General features: G+C 51.7%; 6 protein-coding genes across 6 annotated transcripts; 2 read left to right on the top strand and 4 right to left on the bottom strand.

The window, feature by feature from the left end:
• Positions 1-19: 19 nt before the first annotated feature.
• On the bottom strand, positions 20-6,329 carry TRIVIDRAFT_90152 (glycosyltransferase family 2 protein; the record flags this gene model as incomplete). The annotated part of the gene is made up of 3 exons (XM_014098990.1): positions 20-516; positions 595-5,834; positions 6,022-6,329. 3 exons carry the CDS (start codon positions 6,324-6,326, stop codon positions 485-487), a joined length of 5,577 nt encoding a protein of 1,858 aa, XP_013954465.1.
• TRIVIDRAFT_192865 (uncharacterized protein) lies at positions 133-312 on the top strand (the record flags this gene model as incomplete). The annotated part of the gene is made up of 1 exon (XM_014098991.1): positions 133-312. The coding sequence occupies one exon, from the start codon at positions 133-135 to the stop codon at positions 310-312; it is 180 nt and encodes a 59-aa protein (XP_013954466.1).
• Positions 6,330-7,858: 1,529 nt separating the features above from the next.
• TRIVIDRAFT_68937 (uncharacterized protein) lies at positions 7,859-9,172 on the bottom strand (the record flags this gene model as incomplete). The annotated part of the gene is made up of 5 exons (XM_014098989.1): positions 7,859-8,066; positions 8,219-8,329; positions 8,553-8,587; positions 8,958-9,022; positions 9,127-9,172. Coding segments are annotated over 5 exons (465 nt in total), but the record flags the coding sequence as incomplete, so codon positions are not given.
• A 1,965-nt stretch (positions 9,173-11,137) lies between these two features.
• On the top strand, positions 11,138-17,060 carry TRIVIDRAFT_77496 (glycosyltransferase family 2 protein; the record flags this gene model as incomplete). The annotated part of the gene is made up of 3 exons (XM_014098988.1): positions 11,138-11,403; positions 11,467-15,132; positions 15,208-17,060. The coding sequence occupies 3 exons, from the start codon at positions 11,138-11,140 to the stop codon at positions 16,574-16,576; spliced, it is 5,301 nt and encodes a 1,766-aa protein (XP_013954463.1).
• Positions 17,061-17,577: 517 nt separating this feature from the next.
• On the bottom strand, positions 17,578-18,845 carry TRIVIDRAFT_68939 (uncharacterized protein; the record flags this gene model as incomplete). The annotated part of the gene is made up of 2 exons (XM_014098987.1): positions 17,578-18,739; positions 18,808-18,845. The coding sequence occupies 2 exons, from the start codon at positions 18,843-18,845 to the stop codon at positions 17,578-17,580; spliced, it is 1,200 nt and encodes a 399-aa protein (XP_013954462.1).
• An 852-nt stretch (positions 18,846-19,697) lies between these two features.
• TRIVIDRAFT_216375 (uncharacterized protein) lies at positions 19,698-20,257 on the bottom strand (the record flags this gene model as incomplete). The annotated part of the gene is made up of 4 exons (XM_014098986.1): positions 19,698-19,885; positions 19,965-20,033; positions 20,086-20,126; positions 20,200-20,257. The coding sequence occupies 4 exons, from the start codon at positions 20,212-20,214 to the stop codon at positions 19,795-19,797; spliced, it is 216 nt and encodes a 71-aa protein (XP_013954461.1).
• Between the last annotated feature and the right edge of the window lie 1,044 nt (positions 20,258-21,301).

Below are 21,301 nucleotides of genomic sequence, written 5' to 3'. Positions count from 1 at the left end.
TAAAGCAGTCTCCAGCATTCAAGAAAATCAATCATATTCAATCATATAGAACGCTATAAGAGACGGGCTACGAGCAGCAAAGTAATAGATAGTCACAGTCAAAAACATATTCGATTACTCAGAAACTCCAACATGCGCTCATACATATATACATACAAGGCTCGTTCCCTCATCCATTCTAAACCTAGAAACACCAAAAATTATGAAAATAAAAACCCGTACGATGCATACAACGTTCTCGCTTCTTCTCCAATCTTTCGCTTCGAATTTTCGCTTCGTCTGGGCCAATCGAGCCAAATGACGAGAAAGTGAATGTGTGGGAGGATTTGTGACTGATTACCCTGTTGGATAAGAAAAGCAGCAACCCCCAGTTAAAAAGAAAAAAATCAGAAACCCCTTCATGATTAAAAAGCTATTTGTGGATCGGATGTTGTCATGGTCATTGTTGTCACCGCCGCTCCTTTGATATGTTTTTTTCCTTGTACTACAATTGACCAGAGAGGAGAGCCTCAGTAGCTACAGTAGAAAAACAAATTAGTTAGCCGATCTGATAATACATAAACGGGGAAAGGAATGTTGAACTGCACGACATACCGCTATTAATGTAAGCTCTCTTCGCATCAAGAGGAACGTCGAAGCGGCGTTCCAATTCCTGCTTCACGCCCTTCTTAGTGACGGTCATCAGATCTGCCGTCTTCAAAATCTCGCGAATTTCCGCCAAGATAGCATCATCGCTTGGAAGGCCAACCATGTCCTCCGGAGAGAAAAACTGCGATCCACCATACTGGCTCATGCGGTTCATCTCGGAGGGCGCCATGGACATGCGGGACATGTTGCGGGTTTCATAGGGCTGAGCGTGAGTTGCTGCCTGAATGAAGCCTGTTGTAGAGGCGGGCCGGCTGGGATAGGCATACTCTGACATGGCGCCGTGAGCCTTAGTTCCGTAGCTAAAGCCAGAGACCTCAGACCGCGTGTCATCTCGCGAAGTCTGCGTCTCCCAGAGCTCGGCCTGGTATTCCTCCCACTTCTTCTTCGGGATAGATGAAGGATCGAATTTGCCTTCATCCGAGATGAGGACCTTCTTACCGTCTTCGCCAGCAACAACACGCGTATTACCCCATGCAAAGTCATCCATGTTCCAGAAAGCATACAGAGGCAGACCAAAGCTGAAGACGGGGATGGCAATAACATAAAGCACCATCCAACCAACCATCTCCCACTTTCGACGGAGGATGAAGATGATAGCTTGGAGACCATAAATAGCACCCAGGAGAATGAATGCTGTGACGGGGACGACATTGGGATTCTGCACCACGCGCACAATCAGATAGACAATATAGGCGACCGTCACGGGCTGAACAACAGTACTGAGCAAGTCGACAAAGACGACAAAGCGCATACTGAAACAGCAGAAACCGCAGAGCTGGGACAAGGGGATGAGCTCAATCAGATTGTGCACAGTGGAGTTGATCCAACGACGTCGCTGAGATAGGAAGACGCCCCAAGAGTCGGGAGCGATGGTCCATGCGTGAGCAGTGAAGATATACTTTGTCTTGTATTTGGAGTGGAATTTCAGCAGTAGGGTGGTCAGGAAACGATCTTCACCTAGATGAAGAAGGTTCTTCATGTGCAGCGTATCGACACGGATAGTGGAATACGCCTCAACGACTTCCTTGCTCACGAAGAGGGGTTTACCCGTCTCCGCAGCACGGATACGATACATAGAGAAACAACCGGGCAGACAGGTGACGGAGCCGAACAAACTCTCAAAGGCCTTTGACAGATTGTGGGAGATGTAGTACTCGTAAACCTGAATCATGGTGATAAACGAGCCCTTGGCGTTGGTCAGAGCAGTTTCACCGCACACAGCAATGATGCTAGTATCGTTGATAAGCGACGCAACCATGCGAGTGGCGGAATCCGCAGCAACCACTGTATCGGCGTCGATCTGGAGCATGAATTCGTAGAAAGCGGGGTTGACACCAATGATGTTGCGTATCTGGTGGTACATTTCAAGCTCCATCGGGCTCATGGGCAGATTGTAGTGGACTCGGTTGAGGAATCGCATGACGACCATTTGAGAGTCTCGCTTACCACGGTTGCCAGGGCGAGAGACCTCGGACGGCTTGCCGATCTTTACAATGACCAAGAAGGGAACAATGTGGCCTTGGACTTCGTAGAGACCTGAGTATACCTTGCCCATGTTGTGCTGCTTCAGACCTTCACCAAGCGACTCGAAGCTGAGAGGTTCGGGATCGACAGATTCGGACACACCCAGAATGTCCAGAACAATTCTAGGCGTTGGCCTGTCGTTGCCCTGACCGATAATCATGCCGTCGCAGACAATAACCAACAACTTGCGCTTGTCATCATACTTCATTCGCGCAGCTGAATCGATGGCACGTCGCAAAGATTCCTCGTCCTCAGTGTAGGCGGGAATCTGGCACATGATGAATTTATCGAGGTCTTCAGGGGCGTTTTTACCGCCAAATTGCAAAGCAGCGAAAAACTTAAATCCAATGACTGAGCAAAGCAAAATAGAGATGGCAAGAATAAGATACTCTGCAAACTGACATCGTACAGAGTTTCTGGTATCGACATCACCAACGTAAAACAAGTTGTCCAGGCAACGCTTCATCCGGGTTTTGCTAGTAGCATCCAGCGTCAGAGAGTTCCAGTACTTGGTGATGTCCTGACCAGGGTTCGTCTGGAAAAGGGATGCGACAGACGGGTCCATGAAGTTGGTAAGGCTATTGTTGGTCGGCATTTTTTCTCCAGGAGGAACGCGCAGGTGGCGACCACCGGCAAGATAGGTTGTCATGTCGTAAACCTTGCTATCCAAAATTGCAATGTTTTGCGCCTGCTTGCCGAGCGACTTCACATATTTGGCGGTGTAGCCAATGTTACCCTTCTTGAAGTTTGACTTTAGATAGTACATTTGCTCATAAAACCAGTCTGGTCTGCTGTCATTGGTGAAGTAACGGAAGTCGTGGTACTTGGAGTTCTGGTCCGTGAGGCTGAGAAGAGCAGGAGATCCGGTAAAATTCGTCGTCTTGTAATCCAGAGTGACGGCCTTGTTGATTGCACCGTCCACGCCGTCACAAAGAGCGGATACCTGGACGGGGAAGAGGCTGGTGATGTCCTTGCCGGCATAATTGAGAAGAGACTGCTGCTTCAGGTAATTCGGGTAATGGGAGGGGATGAAGGCTCCCAAGTCAATCACAATGCCACGAATAGCAACGTACGCACCCTCGCTCTTGGCCTTGCCATCGAAAGCAGACAGCTCCTGAGCACTGTAGACGTGCTGGGTAGGGCAAATGAGCATGGGGAAGACGACGATGAAGAAAGCAGCAACACAGCAAAAGAACCAAATAAGAAAGTTGATGGCAAGCTTCTCACGCCATGCGATGCGCACATCTTTTCGGGGCATCCGACCAATCAACCTAATGAGAAAGTCGGGAACGAACCAAGTGAGAGCGTACACAATGAACAGCCAGCGCTTGCGGCTTGCGCTGTCCTTGTATTCTTCAACCTCAACCAGGGCCTTTTCATTGCCTCTCTCGGCCATCTGCTCGCGGGTATCAAGATTCTTAAACATATCTCCTGCACCAAACGCCGAGGCACCCGCCTCGGAGCGAGTATCATCAGCAACAAAGTATCCACTCTTTCCCTTCTCACCGTAGCCCATAGGGGTGTGCCCAGCAGACAAGAGGCGCTCCTTGGAAGCGCCAAACGCGTGATGATCGCCAGGTGTGAGGCCATCTCCCCCTTCGCTGTCAAATGCCGACATGGCACCCCGGCCAGATGCCGAGCTGGAGAAGGACAGCTGGGCAATTTCTAGCCAGCAACGCTCGCTCAAGAAGACACCGGTGGCACCAACAGAAACTTCATTACGCGGCCATTGCCTCTCATCGATTGCAGCCTCCGCCCGCTCACGCTCGCTGCCCACAAGCAGAGCCTCGCTATTCGCCATGCCCAAAAACTCGCCAAAAGGCACGAACAAGCTGAAATCAGCCGAACGCAGACGCTGGCTGATTTCGGCAATGCCAAACGTTTGGATCTGCGTTCGCACACACTTACTGTCGAACTGATTGGCGATGCGGCGGTCATTGGGCTTGATACAGAAGAAGAAGTAGGCATTGGTGGCCGGGTCCGTGACGGCTTTCTGCACGTTATCGAGAGATGAAAGGAATTGGCCAGAGGCACCTTGTTCTGACCCTGCCTTTGCCGCCCCTCGCTTGGGCTCACGCGAGTCGCTGCTCTGTGACATTGCGTCAAAGTTATCTTGCGTCTGGCGGCGGCCGGCGGGATTGGGCCTGTTGGGGCGGGCACCCTTGCGCACCATAACACTCGGGGCACGCATAGGCTTTGAGCTGATTGTAGCCTGCATCACAGTTGTGCGCTCCTGGGGGTGGGTGACGGTCTGCAGAGCTTCTTGGCCGAAGAGCTTGGCCACGAAATCCGATTTTGTGCTGTTCATCATGTTCATGAGATCTCCAGAGATGATCTCGCCGTTTTCTTCAATCAAGCCCCTGACGGGATACTCGACTTCTCCGGCGAAATGCTTGACTGTAAAGCTTGCGGCCAGGTTCTCAGTGTGAAAGTTGCTACCTGGCAGCTTGGCGGTCGCGGAGCCAACCTCGATGGCAGGGTTCTTTCCCTCAAACCGCTTGCGTAGGCTCTCGAGTAGCTGCATATCAGTCCTGTTTCGACGGGTCTGATCATCGAGAATGCTCAGAAGGCCATTTCCAGGCTTCAGGAGACCCTTGACAGCATCACTATTGTCGAAATAGCTCGTTGCGGACACGGTGACTTCCTCCGTCTCTAGCATTTCAGCCTTGCGATCAAAGAAGTTATGGAGAGTCATGTTGTAGATGGCCTCATTGGCGGCATTGGCGAGGAGTTGATCCAGAGCCGACCCCGTGGAAGCCGCCTGCGCGAAACCGGGGAAGTCAACAATGGAGATGGTGTTGGCAATGCTCTCCTCGGGGGCGCAGAGACGCTGGTTCATATTTTCGACGATCCAGGTGACTAGGAGCGAGTAAAGAGTCCTAGCCAGCTCATTCGCGTGGGCGCGGGCACCGTTGGGATCGAGCATGACGGTAACGCGCTCCTTGTGAATCATCTTGGTCTTGTAGCCCAAAGTGGTTTGGAGCTCAGAGGCGTTAATACCGAGGAAGGCAGCAATGATGGCCAAGACGTCCTTATTCTTCACAGCAGTGAAGGTGGTACCTCCCTCATGAGAGAAGCCGCCACTATCATCACCAGTTGCGCTGGTGCTGTTGGAAGTCTCGAATTCCAGCTGGCCAATATGAAGAACAGTAGCGAGAATTTGGCAAATCTCGGCAATGTCATTCTTGGGGAACTCGAGCTTTCTCATTGCGGTCTTGAACAGCTGAAAGCCCTCGGCGTCATTGATACCCACCTTGAGCTGGGTTGGATGCCCAAGAAACTTCCACCTCTTGCTGCCATTGTCATTTTCGAATCCCAGATGACCCCTCTCAGCCTCGCTTGTGCCAGCCACAAGGTAGTATAGGACGTGGAAGTTGCGCTCGCCAGTCGGGACATCGGTGATTCGGCTCCTCTCCAAACGATGGTCGAGCACTTTACCACCAATAAGGATGGGATTTGTAGACGCCGAAGTGTCGTATTGCAGCTCGTAGAACAGACCAGCCCTTGAGGCAGTTGGAGTGGTTGCGGTTTTTGTAGTCGTCAGTGCATCGAACACGTATGCGGCAAGCGAGAGTTTGGTCGACAAGGGAGTGGATGATTTCTTGAGCAGAGCCGTAACGAAATGGTTGCGGAGCGTCGACTTTCCGGAGCCAGATTCTCCCCTAAACAACATACGCGTTAGAAATTGAGTTACACATGACCGAGTTCGAAAGGGGTAGCAAGAGAATTAGAGCTTTCAGGCTCTGTATCTATATCTTCTTCAAGTTGTCCTCAAAAAAACAGAGCTGGGGTGATATAAAATGGAACAGAACAGAAAGAAAAAGCAAATGGGTCTTGAGCTCAGCTTACAGGAAAACAACGGCTTGGTTTTCAGATCGGTGGCCAAGACGCAGGTATGCACGGTCAGCCACGTCCTCAGCAGCTGCCATAGAGCTGCCATCTCGGCCTCCATCAGGTCCCTTTGTCGACGATGTAAATGTGTTTACGGCGACCACTCCATGGGATGAAAGATAGGTGGCTTGGAGCTGCAGATGGAATCGACTGGCGAGATGGGCCGTTATCTGCGTGTCGGACTGGGAGTGTGCGGGCAATTGAGGGAGAGAATGCTGCGTGTGAGCCCCTCCATTGCCCGCCGAAGTAAGAGGCAAGCTCATGCTACCCCAAATGATGGACTGAGAATCTGAAAGGAAAAAAATGCCAACTCGGTGGCTCTACTGCCGCGCAGGCGAAGGCAAGCGGACGGTCCGCGGCAGGTTGGAGTATTATGAAATCGCTGTAAGAAGAAATCCGCGAGATACGTCTAATGGATAACGAATGTGGTTAAAGAAGCATGGGAAAATCAAAAAAACGCAGCGAAAGCCTCAAACAGACCGCGTCGAAGTCAGGCAGATGAGTTTGAAGTTATTTTCTTGGACGGGTTGGCTGAACGGCGGGAAAGGGGCCCGTGGTTTCTTGCTTAGGTACTCAACTCCTGCCCATGCAAGCACCGGACTGCAGACATACAGGTGTGATGGGCCAGCTACTGTACGAGTTCCAATGTTAGCAGCAAGTACCCAGAGGTACTGCCTAGGCGGTACTCCTCCAGGCGCTGTGCCTGAATTAGGTACTCAGTAGGGCGCCACTGCTGCGAGCGGCAGCGAAGGGGGCGTGACAAGAGTGGTGGCTTTGCGGACAAGTCCGTTGGGCGCAGAGAATACGAGCGCAGTTTGGACTTGTGCACCCCCCTTTCAGCGAATGTTGTGCCCACCCGCACTTGGAGTGGTGACTTGCGGGTACACGCAAAGGTATTATTAGCATTCGTGCGGCGAGCACAGCCTGCCCTGCTGAGGCCCCATCGCTGCATGCATGCCTGTCTCCTGGTCCGAGTCCCCGCTGTGTCCCTGTGTTTAGCTGTGTGCGCGTGTGTGTGCGTGTGAATGCAAGCATGTACAGGGGGTGAAGTGGCCGCGACTTGGGAGGTACATCAGAGACATGCGTGCATCCGAGGCCTGGTGGAGCACGGAGTACAGGTGGGAGGTTGGAAGGCAGCAGGTACTTTGCGGGTTCTCTCGTGGATGTCGATGCCACCATGTGCAGGAGATGTTGTGGGAAAGGCAATGTACCGTTCGCCCGCAACGGAACCGTACGCGGAGTGTGTGGCGAATGGGACTTGCAGGCCGCGAGGAAAGATTACCTTAGTACATGTACGAGTACTCGTATACCAGCTGTAGAAAAAAGGAGAATGGGAGAATGAATTGAATGAGGCTGTTATAAATGGCAAGAAGCCGCGATGCTTTCGCTCCGCTTCAAGCGTCTTTTAGCATGTACAGCACCAGGTATGTAGATATGTACTCCCCAAGTCTTCGATCAAGGAGCAGCTAATGCGGTCATTGAAGGTGTCGCTACCACATAATGAATCTGATTGATGGCCTGTGCACTTGGCATCTGCCACTACCCAAGCAAGCCAAGTCCTTCGACCTTATCTTTGGCCACACTTTGAAATCTTGCTTCACTACTTTATTTTAGTCCAGAGTTCGTCACGGCTACTCACAATCCGCTGAACCTTAAGGCACATCACGTTGCCCGCACATGACAGCCAACGTGGAACATGGAAAACTTCAATACGAGTGCCTTTACTAGCTTGCAGTATAAACCCCCTTTTTTCCCGTGCTCTCTCTGGCACCGCTCGAACTAAATGTCTGCCACCTTAGATCCGAGACTTGGCAAAGCGGTTGGCGTTGACTGGAATCACAGAGTACTTGTAGGTACCTCGCCTGCTGCCACCGTTCGCAGTGGGACCAGCCCGATCCGATCCACCGGGCATGTACAGCATGTGTATGCACATGGGCCGCTGCTCTGAGGCCCACAAAGGGCCATCGACCTTGTCCGCCGAAGATTGGATTGATCCATCAATACTAGTTTTTTCTTTCTCAAGGCCGTGGAGCAGATGCCCCCTTGCCTGGTGCCATTTCAGGTCGATGCCATTAGGGGGCTCGATGGATAATGCCCCGGATGTCTGGTACTTCCGGGTACCTGTTCTCTCCTCGCTGGATTACTGTACCCGTACCACTGCATTGACCAGGTCGCCGCAAAATTGCCCTGCTGCCGGTGAGAGCGGTCATAGACAGCCGCACTGGTCGGCCAGGTTCGCGCGCCTCGCTGACGCCTTCGTTGAAGCCTAATAAAAGAAAGAAAGGATTTCATCTTTCGATACACTTTTCTTGTGCTCGTGTTAGTCAGATACTATACGAGTAAAAGGCAAAGGCTATTTGGAGTATACCCTGTGCCTTCTATTTTCAGAGCATCCATAGAAAAGGGGGGGCACTCCCACACTCTTAGTACCTAACCTAGTGCTAAATCTAGCTGACTCGAAAAACAAACTTGGAGCAAGCACAGCTTACTTTGTGCGCTGCTTGAGTGGTCTGACGACACAGCCCTAATGCAAAGACAACAACAGCATAGTACAGGACAACTAGCTGCTCGGCATTCTTTTTATAACCATTATCGCCAGATCTCCCCCAAAAAATACCCGATGACAGATGGGATACGGACAGCTTTTGTCGGAACACGAGGCGCTCTCTGTCATGCACCGGATGCATCCAGCCGTTTGTTGCGAGCGCCAGTATGACCGGCTAGCAACCTTGCCGTGAGCGACGCAGGCATTTGGCTGACCCAGCGCTGTCCGCTGGTCCAACAGGAGATGCTAGCGCCAGTGAGACGACACCCATTTTCCGTGCATTTTTGGCATCCATTCTCGAGCCTCAGTTGTGGCCGAAATGTCTTACTTGGGTGTTCGGAGAACATACCTGTGCGAAATACGGAGCACTGTAGGGGTACGAGGCACGGCAGCCGGAGCAGTCCGGAATGCGGACTACAGTACAGGGATAGGCGTGGTCGATTTGCATAAAGCTGCATAAAAAGCATGCATCGAAGAGCATAACCGCGCTGGGTCTTCTCCCTACATGTAATACTTACATGCACTGATGGGGCCAAAAGCACAGGTTGCAACTAAAGTCGTACCACTACTACCGTGTGTAGGGTACGCGCAGCTGCAAGTGACCAACGAGATGCTTCAACTTCTGTGGGTTTGCAGTCTCATGTTTCCCCTCCTCCCCGCATGTCAGGAAACACCAGTCCTTTGTCTTTTTTTTTTAGGTTTTTTTTTTTTTCTTCTTCCCCTAGCCTGGCCATTTTCTTGGCCAATCGTTTTCTACATACTTGTACGAGTATGCAAGTCCGGCTCAAGTTTTTGCCTAGGACCGGCGATCAAGGCGGCATGATGCGACCTCTGACACAGCCCAGCAAAAGCCGGTCTTGTGCCCCTCACAGGAGAAAATACGAGCATTGAGGTGGTGCCGTGGTTGGCCACAATCACGTCGAGACGGACTCACTCCATCGTGACACGCAGAGAGCACAGCATTGACGGCGTCAGAGCGTCGCTGGTTTCTCGTATTGACTGCATCCGCCCGCTCCGAGTCCCGTCTCCCAGCGCCAGACGTGCGGTAATGTAGTATTTGTATGCAAGAAGGATTACATAGTACTCGTACTGGCAATAGTAGTTTTATATCCGCATCCCGATGGGGAAGACGTGTGAAATTTCGATTTTAGCCGTGGAATATTCCCTACTCCATAATAATAAATTACATGTGCTCGCTTCCAGGCATTTCCAAGTTGTTAGCACGGAGCAGAGCGGGTGTTGGCATGGGGCTCGGCTGCGTTGTACCAGGAGGTATCTGCCCGGGAGGCGCTGATGTACATGCTGGTACTCCGTACAGCCTCTGCCTGTTGGAGGTGGTGACATTCGAGTTGATGCACAGCACTCTGCCAGCTGCAGTCGATGTCCGTGGATCCATCATGGATGACTTGATCAGCACAGATTAGGGCAAGAGGCCCAGTGGAGAGAGCGAGGGTTGCATTCAGCTCAGCCAGTATTGCCAGACTACGGAGTACGGAGCACGATACGATACTTGGGTAGGACCAGCAGCCTTGTGCCGTGGCAACCGGGTCTGGCTTCAATCGCTCTGGATCGCTAAAGCCCAGCATCTGCGTCCTGGACTGTATGTACCACCACAGCTGGCAGCCTCTACAAAACACTACCCGCAGTCGTAGTACTGCTGCTAGCACGGAGTAGTGCTAGCAAGCCTGCTAGTCCTTAGAGTTGAGGCACCCAGCGGGAACGGCTTCAGTGAGCACAACCGCCCGCTACCGTCCAGCCGCAGGCGTATGACAGGGCTCCCTTGCGTCCAACTCGAGCAGTACTTGCAAGTACTCCGCGCCGGTTGGCGGTGGCGCCGACGGGCTCGCTAGCTGCCCATTGTTTGGCACACGCCCCCTGGGCTAGCCTGTGGCACAGCTGCCGCCAGTACCCAGGCCCAGGTACCTGCCAGGTAGCCCCTGTAGCTGGTCTTCTAGTGCCTACACGGCAGCTCCTCGATATGGGCGAACCACCAATCCATCGATTCATCCTTCTCAGAGCCGCGAGACTTTTTCTCTGCAGTTTTCCCAGACCACCTCTGCGCCTTGGTGAGACTGCCTCATTCGCTTTGGCAGCTCTACTTTCAATCGTTAATCTCTGCATCTCTGTTTGTCTGCTGTGTTCCATTTTGGCTATTGCCTTGCTTTATCTGTCTTGCACCTCTCTTGCGCTACCCAATAATCGAGACAAAAAGAAGCAAAGACCAGGGGGGAAGAAAAAAGGAGTTAATACGGCAGTCGCGTCTTTGGCTTGCCACCAGTCGTCCTTCTCGTCTCTCGCTCAGCATTGAAACAGCAGGCCATCTTCATCTTCATCTCCGTCGTTTTTTCCCACTTCTTCTCTTCTCATAGCCTTGCTTGTTGTTATTGGACCAGCCGTGCCACATACACTTAGGGGCTGCTTAACAATAACAAACATCAACATCAACAACAACAACACGACGTAATCCCTTCAGCATCGTTATAGAAGGTTCCATCGATCGAGGGCCTTTACGCCCACTCCTCCTCCGTCATGGCGAACCGACTCTCCATGTTCTCCATGGCCTCGGAGGCTCGAGGTGGTGGACCTCAGTCTCAGGTCTCGACAACCACGCTTCTCAACTCCATCCACAACATCTATCTCTCCTCACAGCCTCATCAGCTGGATGCGAGCACCAGTGTTGTCGTTAACACCTGGCTCACAGCTGCTCAGGGCGGTCCTGCCGTTGATGCTACACTCGCGTCGCGGGCTTGGGAACATGCCAGGCGGCGTGCAGAAGACGGCTGCATTGTCTTGGGGTAAGAGAAGAATGCCTATACAACCGCCATCGTATTCCTCAACGTTGCTAACAAAGACTCTAGCTCTCTACACCAGTCGACTCCCTCCCTTCTCGTCCCTTTCCTGTCCTCGTTCCCGTTTGCAATTCCCTCCACCGTCTACAAGGCTCTCGAGGCCGTCCAGCCGCTTCTCCGATGTGTCACTCCACACAACCCAGCGGCCCAAAGGCAGGCAGGTCTGGGCGTGACCTTGGCCTTGAACCTCGCCGGCAACCTTACTGGGGCTACGCTGGCCCTTTCCCAGGGTGGAATTGATACTTCCGCGGGCTTGCTGAACATCCCTGCCGAGGCGGGTTATCGCGCCTTTGATGTCTTCTACTATCTCTTGACCTCTGCCTCAACACCCGCGGAAAGAGAATTTTTGGGTCTCAAATCAGCATCCGCATACACTCTCCTGTCCCGATCTGGCACATACGACCCGCCCTCATACCTACCCACTGCAGACGATTCCGCATCGGCCGATGACTTCCGCCAGGCTCTCAAAGACATTGGCATTAAGGGTTCCGCTCACCGAAATTTCATCTCTACTCTTGCCGGCCTGCTCAAGCTTGGCGACACGCTTGATTACAGCATTGAATCCGAGGCGCTTGAGGAGATTTGCGAGGACGTAGGTGGTCTGCTTGGAATCGACCCGGAGGTCGTTCTGCGCCAGTGCAGCACGGAGGACCGTAAGACTCTGGTTGGCGGACTCTATGAGTCCCTTGTTGATTGGGTCATCTCAAAAGCCAACGATGCCATTGCTGCGCAGTTGGTCCGTATCAAGGATGGCGATGAGTCCTTGGACGGGCATGGAGTCCGCACCCCCACTTCCAACGAGGACAATGGCGATACTGTTGCCATCACTGTTCTCGAGGTGCCAGATCCTGCCATTAGTAGGGCGCTGTGCATGCGTTCCGTCTTCGACGATACCCAAGGTATCAATGCCGAGATGATTGGCGATGGTTTCGAAATCCCCTCGGCTGGCTCTTCTATCCTTAGGGAGGTCCAGCAGGCTGTATCCGAAGTGGCACCTGACTTGGGAATCACAACCGGTCCCCAAGGCCGCGAGCGCCAGCATGAACTAGAGAAGAGGGAGGTCATCTTGGAGAAGGCTGCATACGGTGCTGATGAAGGCAGCTTTCTCAAGAAGCTGCTCTTCCCCGTTGAAGGCCAAGGCATCAACCTGGGCAGGGCTGGTCGAATTGACCTACCAACGGTGCTTAGCTCCAACCGTTTGTGGTATCATCTCTGCCTGCACCCCACTGATGATTCACCCGCTAGTCTTGCAGCGCTGCCTTCCATCACTTCTGCTTGGTCGGCCGGCACTGTCTCTCGTCAGTTACGCTCGTGGCGTCTTCCGGAATGGGCGAACCGTAGGCACAGGAACCTTGACTTCACCGCCGACTTTGACGTTGACGAATTCGTGCAGCGTTATGCTCCCCTTGGCTGCAGGGATGGCCGTGAAGGCATTGAGACGTGGATGCTGGAGCGTGGCTGGAGCAATGGCGAAGTCTTCATTGGCAAGGAACGTATCTGGATTCGCGAAAATGCCTGGTGGGAGGCGGAGAGCTCGCTGGATATCAAGCCGGGCGACGAAATCCATCCCATCCACAGCAACCCTTTCAACAACGGCTTTGATACCGGCTATTCGGGCAACGGTAGCGGGTATTTCCCCCCAACCGGCATGGAAAACAGTGCCAATGTCAGCCGCGACCATTTGGTCCACAATCGCGGCATGAGCCAGGGCAACATGAGCCAATTCACACTTGGCCAATCACCGAACCCTCAGGCCGCGCCATCCATCGCGCCCAGTGCTATGCGTGCTGGTGATTATGGCTTGGGAAACAAGGGTGACACCTACAGGGGCGATGGCTTTTACAACCCAGAGGCCGCTGCATACGACACTGAATATGCCGATAATAAAATTGAGTCAAAGGAGGTTGACAATGCCCGTCGGGCATGGGTTGCTTTTACCTGGGCCATGACCTGGTGGATTCCGTCCCCCTTGCTTAAATGGATTGGTGGCATGAAGCGCCCGGATGTCCGTATGGCCTGGCGTGAGAAGCTCGCGCTGTGTATGGTGATTGTTCTCATCAATGGCATCATCATCTTTTGGATCGTTGGGTTGGGCCGGGTTCTGTGTCCCAACATGGACAAGGCCTGGAATCGAAAGGAAGTCAGCCAGCATCAAGGCACCAACGATTACTACGTCAGTATTCGCGGCGGCGTCTACGATCTTTCCAAGTTCTGGAAGCAACAACACAGTGACACAAATGTCAAGACCACCTCAGATGTCATGCTGCCCTTGGCTGGCGCGGACATGGATGATTACATCATTCCTCCTCTGAACGTTGCTTGCCCGGGTCTCGGCCTCACCGACACCTTTCAGCTCGTCCTCAACAACACTCTCGAATTCTCGACTGCCCAGCATCTTCAGGGTCCTCACTTTCAACCCGACCCTACCAGCAAGCTAGCTAATGCCAACTGGTACTGGGATGTCTTTGAGCCAGCTATGGAAGAGATGTACAAGGGCCAGCTCGTCTACCTTAAATCGGACGTTCAGAAGCAGGGCAACGAGGACCAGAGAATGTGGGCCATGTATGGCAACCAGGTATATGACTTGACCAACTATTTCCATACCCTGGACGTGTTCAACAACGACCAACGATACACGTTCCTCAACCAGGATCTCACCGACCTGTGGAAAAACAACCCGGGTACAGATATCAAGGAACAGCTCGACATCCTCGTCAACGATCCTAACAACAACGGTACCGTGCACGCCGATCTTGCCAACAGCTGGCTCTGCATCCAGCGTGTTTTCATCAAGGGCAGTACAGACTTTCGTGTAACCCCTCGATGCGTCGTCAACAACTACATTCTTCTCTCCTTCACGATCATGTTGTGCGTTGTTATCGGCCTCAAGTTTATATCCGCACTTCAGTTCAGTACCAAGCGACGCCCCTCCCCCCAGGACAAGTTTGTCATTTGCCAGGTCCCTGCCTACACAGAAGGCGAAGACTCATTACGAAAGGCACTCGACTCGTTGACAGCACTGCAGTATGATAATAAGCGCAAACTTATCTGCATTATCTGCGACGGCATGGTTGTGGGTGGAGGCAACGATCGTCCTACTCCCAAGATTGTGTTGGATATTCTAGGCGTAGACCCCAAGGTTGACCCTCCTGCCCTAGCGTTCAAGGCTGTTGGTCCGGGTAGTGACCAGCTCAACTATGCCAAGGTCTATTCCGGTCTTTACGAGTATGAGGGCAATGTGGTCCCGTATCTAGTTGTTGTCAAGGTTGGCAAGGAGTCGGAGCAAACCAAGTCCAAACCCGGTAACCGTGGCAAGCGTGACTCTCAGATTCTTCTCATGAGCTTCCTCAACCGTGTTCACCATCGCTCCCCCATGAATCCACTCGAGCTCGAGATGTTCAACCAGATTAACAATGTTATTGGCGTGGATCCTGAGCTATATGAATATCTCCTCATGGTTGATGCGGACACCTGTGTTCAAGAGGATTCCCTCAACAGACTGGTTTCCGCGTGTGCTCACAACGCCAAGATTGCTGGTATCTGCGGCGAGACCAGTCTGGAGAACGACCAAAAGTCTTGGTGGACAATGATTCAGGTCTACGAATACTACATCTCTCATCACATGGCAAAGGCCTTTGAGTCTCTGTTCGGCAGTGTTACCTGTTTACCCGGATGGTAAGTAAATTCTAAAGTAAACCGATATCCGTATTTCTTTTTCCATATCAACTGACATGTGTTCGCACAAACTAGTTTCACCATGTATCGCCTCAGAACCGCTGATAAGGGCAAGCCTCTGATTATCTCCGATGCCGTCATCAGGGACTATAGTGTATGCGATGTCGATACCCTGCATCAGAAGAACCTGCTCTCTCTGGGTGAGGATCGATACTTGACAACTCTGATGACGAAGCATTTTCCTTCCATGCAATTTAAATTCCTTCCCCACGCTCAGTGCAAAACGGCCGCCCCAGAGTCGTGGAGCGTTCTTCTGTCCCAACGTCGACGATGGATCAACTCAACCATTCACAATCTTGTAGAGCTTATGCGGCTCAAGGATATGTGCGGCTTCTGCTTCTTTGGAATGCGTTTTATTGTCTTCATCGATCTCTTTGGCACTATCATTCTCCCTGCGACATGCGCTTACCTTGGGTACATGATCTACAGCGTTGCTACTCACCCGACCTCGGTCCCGCTGTGGTCTCTTGTCATCTTGGCTGCCGTCTACGGTCTTCAGGCCTTGATCTTCATCTTGAAGAGACAATGGCAGCATATCGGCTGGATGATCATTTACATCCTTGCGTATCCCATTTACTCGTTCGCATTGCCTGTCTATTCCTTCTGGAACCAGGACAACTTCTCCTGGGGTAATACCCGTGTCGTTATTGGAGAGAAGGGTAACAAGCAGGTAGTTGCCGTTGACGATGAGGGCTTCAACCCTCGATCTATCCCCCTCCAGCTGTGGGACGACTATGCGTTGTCTAACGGCCTCCCCGGTCGCCGTGGCACCACCCAATACCAAGAGAAGCAAGATGCGGTCTACCAAGAGCAGTACGAGATGGACGAAATGAAGTCAGTCTACTCAGCTGGCCCTCAAGGCTCGGTTCTTACGGGCATGCATGGCCGTAATCCGTACATGCCTCCCTCCCCTGCGCCGTTTGCTGCCAGCCACATTGGTGATCCAACCTACATGTCACAGCGACAGTCAATGATGTCCATGGGTACTGCGATTCAGGATCGCAGCCAATCACCATACTCGGATTTCCCCCAGCGGACGAGTGTGATGCATACCCGTGGCCCTTCTAATCTGATTCCCTCGCCAGGCCTTTCGCCAGGTTTCAATGGCATGAACCGCTCTTCTTCCGCCATGAGCTTTGGTCGAGGCCATGAAGCAAACCGGTCGACCGCTTCGTTCGATTTCATGGGAGGTCCTGGAGGCATCGGGTCATCGGATGCCGCCATCATCGAAGCCATCCAAACCGTGTTGCGAGATGTTGACCTGGACACTGTGACGAAGAAGCAGGTTCGCGCACTCGTTGAGCAACGCCTGCAGACCGAACTCGTTGGGGAGCGTCGCACGTTCGTGGACAAGCAGATCGACCGCGAATTGGAAAACATGTAATGATGCATATTGGCATGGGATGAACGAAAGAGGGGACGAGCATGTCGGCAAATTAGAAGCCTGGTCTTTTTTTTTTTTTAATATCTATCTTCATACTAATCATTCTTTTGGGAGGAGGTGCCAACTCCTTCGTACGATACTCCACTGACTGGATGAAAACGGTTACATTCTATGAGATGACAGAAACTCAAAGATCACATTGCAAAAAAGAAAGAAAAAAAAAAGGAGCTGCATCAGCAAGATTTGTTACATGGCAAGAGAAATGGCGTTTTATGGGTATGGAAAGTGAGAAGTATGCCGCCTTTTTACCATTTTGAGAGAAGAAGATTAAGTCATTGGGTTATGAATTGGTTATGCGCCTACTTATTAGTCTAAAGCTTGCACGAAGTCTTCTGAAGCCAACCTTTTGGGGGGCGGAGAACTTGGTCCTTGCTATAGCGATTGTTTATAATAGTCATCTTCATTGAAGGTTTATTATTTTTTTACATGTCTTGACTGTTATTGACTGTGTTCCAATGGTGTGAAAGAAGGGCTGATGTATGTTGGATGTCGCCATGTGTGAAGTCGAGTCATTGTGTAATGGGGTATGAGTTGTTCCAAGCTGTTTTTTTTTTTTTTTTTTTAATTCTGTTTGATAGGGATTTTGAATATATATATACGTGAATATGCGAGATTAGTTTGTGGTGCAGTGTGGCTTTGAAGCGATTGTGTCTTTCTCTTCGGCCAGGTTTGTTCTATTCATTGGTTGCTGATTCCTACGATACCACAATAAATCAATCATAGGAGAAAGCAGCAGCATTGCAGATCATTTGACAAGTCATAATGTATTTCCCCAATTCTAACCAAATAAGATACAACAAAAGATCACCAGCAACTTTAAATAAACATACAAATCTTCTGTCTCGCCGTAGCCAACTTGGCAATATACTAAAAGGGGAAAAAAGAAAAAGAAAAAAAAGAAATCGGGTATATATCTCGTTCAACTTTTCTTGACGCCCGAATCACTTCTTGTCGACTACTTTTCCGACTCCCTTTAGGCGGAGGTAGACGTCTGTTCCCCAGCCATATAAACTCTGAACGGCGATGCCGCCGCCAAAGTACTCGGCATATGCCCTGCTCAGTGGCAGACCATACCCCAGACCAGCAATTGAGCTGCCCCCGGTGCTAGCTGTTGCAATCGCACCCAGCCCGTCATTCCCGGTGGAACTAGGGACGTCGTCGTCCTCGGAAAAGGTGGTAAAGGAGTAAGACCAGATATTGGGCAACACGTCTGGAGGTATGCCGCCGCCTCGGTCTCGAATGCGGATCGTCACGCCTGGGGCATTGTCGTCCAAGGGCTTGATGGCGTCGCTCTTAAAGAGCCCCAAGTCCTCAGACGGTGGCTTGATGTCGGGATATTCGCCAGGCTGGTGCTTCAGCGGCGGCTCAGGAGCAATGGTGACAACGATGGGCTCGGTCGATTTGTTTTCAATGGAAGCTCGGAAGGCATTTTTGAGGAGCTCCGTGATGATGTACTCTAGATGCATTGGCAAAAACGCAAAGGTCGTTTCTGGCTCGCCATTGATGATTAACTTTGGCCGTATTCCATATCTGAGTTCGCAGATGTCAGCCACAAAGCCCGCACAGGATTCAATTATCAATGCAGGCTTCAAGGCGGTGTCGATGACGCCAATGTAGGAGGGATGCTCGGGGCATGGCGTAGGACTGGCGCCGGGGTCGAAATGAGGCTGGCTGCTGAAGTGCAAGGCAATGTGCTGCTCCGAGATGAGGCGAGTACCAATGCGGGCGCGAAGATGCTCATCCAGGAAGCGTGTAACCTCCTCCGGGGAGATGTATTTGCGACACTCGAGGAAGCCTTTAGCAAGAACCGGTATGGTGTCGGTATGGGTAGCGACCAGCTCAGCTAGGACATTTGTAAATTTGATTTCGTTGTCGAGCGTACTAATTGCCCGGCCTTTGGAGGCAGCTTGCCAGTACGGGAGAAGGATGGATAGAGAATGCAGGTAGTTGTTGTAAATTTGAGAAATGTTGGGGTTAGATACAACAATGTACGGGAGGTTCTGGAGGGCCTGCAGGCGATGTGCAAGACGAATCGGGATGAGGGAGAGGGTGAAGTTGGCCGACGCGAGAAGCGATCGTTCGGATAATGGCGGCCTGCCTTGTCTAGAGAAGGAGACTTGTTACTACACCAAACGGTGCATATATATATGGAAGAATGAGCTGTTGCTTACCTTACGAGGTCGGCCAGTCTCAGAGGATGCTGGGGCATTTTGGCCAAGGCCGAGATCTCGGCGTCGGACACATCGTGTGCGTTACTAGAGGTAAAGCACCGTAACTGGGGCCGCAGAAGCGTTGGGGCTCGAATCCCGAGCGGCCGGAGCAGCCTCATGTGTCTGAACGTGGCCCTCATTGCAGCATTGCGAGATGCAAGGGACAGTCGCAGGGGGGCCGATTAGAAGTCAAGCAGGCAATGAGAGATGCAGTAGAAGATATGCCACACCACGCCTTGCTCTCGTATGCATAGGCAGGCTGCTAACTTTCCTGGATAGATAAGGGGGAAAGTTCCGATCGTCGGTAAGAGGTTCAGCGATCTTCGGCTCATTCCACTAGCACACGATAGAGCTGAGTCTGTCCATGTCCTCGAAGCAAGCTTGGCAAGCCTGGCCAGTTGCGGGATAGCGGCGCCGTGTTGAGCCGGTGCGGCGGGCAAGGCCAGTGGCGGCACAAGCACAGCGAATCACCAGCGCCAGCAGCCTGGAGTTAGTTTTGCAAGCTGTGTAAGCTGTACGTAGTAAGTCAGCCGCCAATTTAGTTTCGTAGTGTTTAGAGTGAGTATAAGATATGGATGGGCAGAAGCAAAATGCCATTGAACGGTCCAAACGATATAGAGTTCAAATGTCCATCCCCATGGAGAGAGCCAGTCACATGGCGATAACAGCGGCTCTCCACTCTTATCGGTACATACGTCACGTCACCCAGAGGGAAGCTAAGCAACTAAGGTGACAAAGGAGGGGAATCGCGAGATCCATGGCGGGGCAGCATCAGGTCCAAGCTCAGGGACTAAAGGCATATCTCTGCGGAGTACGGGCAAACGGGGTACGGGATACTATTCACAAGTTTTGGCGCAACAAAACTGAATATGCGGAGAGAACCTCTATATTGTGTCTTTCTAATGTAGGTATTTGCAGACGTAATCATCAATCAAGAAAGAGCTCCATTTACTGTGTTGTCATGACCTTGTCCTCCTCCACAGAGTGCACCGAGGGGTCTTCGGCGAGTGTAACAACTGTGCCCTCGGGGTATGAGACACTAGATTGTGGCAGGCTCCAGTCAGCAATTGAAGGTAAATAGAATATTCCGTCTCGGGTGGGGAGGGCCGTGAACTCACGCGAAGCCTTTGATCAAGCTGTACTCATGGGTGATTGTGGCGCCGGCGTCCTTAGCCTTCTGCTTGGCTCTGGTACCGTGTCAGTGATTGTCGTCAGGGGCGGAACAGGAGCCCAACTCACGCAGCAAGCTGTGCATCCGTAGCATCTTCCTTAAGGGTGACCTGTAAGAAGAGGGGAAAGAGTGTCAGCACAATACATATTGCAACAGAGCCTAGAACGCAGCGGACTGCTCACAATGTAAGACGGCATCTTGAGTATGGTAGACGTTGATAGTAGTAGGTGTTGTGATGTGGTTGTGGTTGTGTTTGTTGATGCGGGGAGAAAACCGAGGCCGTCACTCCTCTTATTAGTACCCGTTTGCCAACATCGATACGTCACGCTCCTCCCAGCCACATGCCTTAGCCTCCTCCAAACGCGGACGTAGCCGAGCATGATGTAAGCAAAAAGACATCGATATAGAGAGACACGTACGCATGCTCGCGTGTACAATCAAAAGATCCATTATTCCATCGTCCAGGAGCCAGTTGTAGCCTTGCAGAGATGAGCTGTTGTATGTAGGGCGAGTTAGGCTACGTTAGGCTGTGCTATGCCGGTTTACTAGTATCGATCTAATAAAAAGGGGTAACACAACGACGTCGGCGGCTTCAATGACGTAGCTTTGGTTCAACTTAATGCCCTCCCCGACGGTGCGTTTCCCTGTTTGCGTGGCTTTGGCAGGTAATGTGGTCCGTCAGCTGCTCTGATTCACCAAGACAGTTTGCGTATGTAATACGGAATAGTCTTGGATTATCTGTGAATATCCTGGGACATGAGCTAGGGAGTTTATCGGGTTCCAGCGATTAACACAGGATGCCCAAGTTACTCTATTACTGCCAACTATAATATGCAATGCGATTTCAGAGTTGTGCTGAATGTCTAGTACAAATTGTCTCTCATATTTACTATACCTCGTCTTGCTTCCCTGCATTGAGTAATGATATCCAGCACATCAAAGACTGACACGCTCTTATCACAACAGGCTCTTATTGCCACAGATACTCATCCTCGATCAGATATTTTGTGGTTGGCATTCTACTTTGAATGGCGAGAGCTGTCATTGTTAAAACATCGAAATCTAGCTCGACGCTGCTCACCTACCCTGGACAGATGAATTACCGCCCGATGCTTACATAACCACAGTATCAGATATCAGCTGCGACGGGTTCATGCCCAACAAAGAACCCCGGTGCGCAGCCTGAAGGAAACGCATGCAAGCAACGATTACTTGTAGGTATGGGGTGCATTTTGCAGATGCTACTACTACAGTACAGGGAGCCCCCCGTGTTGCAGCAGCATA

This window comes from Trichoderma virens, assembly GCF_000170995.1.
Source record: "Trichoderma virens Gv29-8 chromosome Unknown TRIVIscaffold_80, whole genome shotgun sequence".
NCBI classification, from domain to species: Eukaryota; Fungi; Ascomycota; class Sordariomycetes; order Hypocreales; family Hypocreaceae; genus Trichoderma; species Trichoderma virens.
The sequence above is the reverse complement of the archived record's forward strand: the minus strand, read 5'-3'. Positions and strand labels throughout refer to the sequence as shown.